The sequence below is a fragment of the Colobus angolensis genome, unplaced genomic scaffold (assembly GCF_000951035.1).
Source record: "Colobus angolensis palliatus isolate OR3802 unplaced genomic scaffold, Cang.pa_1.0 Scaffold139, whole genome shotgun sequence".
NCBI classification, from domain to species: Eukaryota; Metazoa; Chordata; class Mammalia; order Primates; family Cercopithecidae; genus Colobus; species Colobus angolensis.
In genome coordinates, this window is record NW_012114477.1 from 145,053 (window position 1) to 146,450 (window position 1,398).

Sequence of the window (1,398 nt, forward strand, 5' to 3'; positions counted from 1 at the left end):
CAAGAGACCTGAGGCCAGGAGTTCCACCAGCCTGGCCAACATGGCGAAACCTAAACTAAACCTCAACCTAAACCCAGGCGTGGTGGTGCATGCCTGTAATCCCAGCTACTTAGGAGGCTGAGGCACGAAAATCCCTTGAACCCAGGAGGCAGGGGTTGCAGTGAGCTGAGATCGTGCCACTGCACTCCAGCCTGGGCGATACAGAGACTCCGTCTCAAAAAAAAAAAAAAAAGGAACAATCCTAAAAAGTGAGGGTGCCCAAAGCTATGTCCCTGAAGTGCCACTGTCAGTGAGGGCCTTTCCAAGTTTGTGTTCACTCATTAGCAAGCACAAAAAGACATTTTTACAAAAATAGTATCGCACCTTATATGTTGTTCTGCTGTATGCTTTTCTCATAACATTCTGTATCATAGAACTCTGCCTCTTTTTTTTTTTCCCTTGTGTGAATGAACCATAATTTATTTTATCAGCCTGGAAGGTGTGTTATTAACTACTCCGTTCTCCTATTTCTCTAGGGGTCCCAGCAGGATGAAGCCATTTAAATACAACCATCCGCAGGGATTCTTCAGCCATCGCTGACCTCCCGCCCAGCCTGTTATTTCCCCCAATGCCTCACCCTGAGTACTGGGCTTCTGCTTTCTGCTGTGGCCCACATGTGACTCTTGATATTCTCTAAAGACACCAGCTGATTAAAAAGCGTCACCTGACCAGTGGATTTTGTCTGTGGTTCCTTGCTGGGTGGCTTTGCAGTCTGGAAGGGCAGGTGGGAGCCGTGGCACAGTGTGAAAAAGCATTTGTAGAGAGACTTTTTCTCAGCAACCAAGAAAAGCAAAGTGGAAAAAGGTTCCAGTTCTGCAGAGAGATGCTCACCTCTTGTCTACGCACACCCTATTTCTGCTTTGGGGAGTGAGGTCCTCATGATCTTGGTATTTATTATCCCAGGTTCCTGCTGTTAAGAGGTGGTAGAAGAAGCCAAAGGCAGCAGAGCACAAAAAGCAAAAGCTGTTCCCTCCCCACCCGCTCTTCCCATTATCCCTGTCAGGGTTGCCAATGGACAAATTGTCTCTGACCGTTGGATGTTATAAATGCCTGATAGTGCAGTGTAAACAGAAGACAAATTCAGTTGATCCTTGAACAACTCAGGGGTGAGGGGCACAAACACCCCCTGCCCTGCACATTTGAAAAATCTGTGTATAACTTTTGACTCCCTAAAAACTACTTTAAATAGCCTGCTGTTGACCAGTAATATGCTATTAGTAGTTACTTACTGCTAACATAGTCAGTACATATTTTCAATATATATTTTGTATTTTGTACACTGTATTCTTACAATAGAGTAAACTAGAGGAAAGAAAATATTATTAGGAAAGTCATAAGGGGGCCTGGGCGCAGTGACTC

The 1,398-nt window shown here is 45.1% G+C and overlaps 1 protein-coding gene across 1 annotated transcript in view; it reads left to right on the forward strand.

Moving 5' to 3' along the window:
* Positions 1–869, forward strand: part of THOC5 (THO complex 5) — a 44,034-nt gene extending 43,165 nt beyond the window's left edge. Inside the window, 1 exon segment of the mRNA XM_011934805.1 lies at positions 516–869. Coding sequence (XP_011790195.1) covers positions 516–579 — 64 coding nt within the window. The 3' untranslated portion in view covers positions 580–869.
* Positions 870–1,398: the final 529 nt, after the last annotated feature.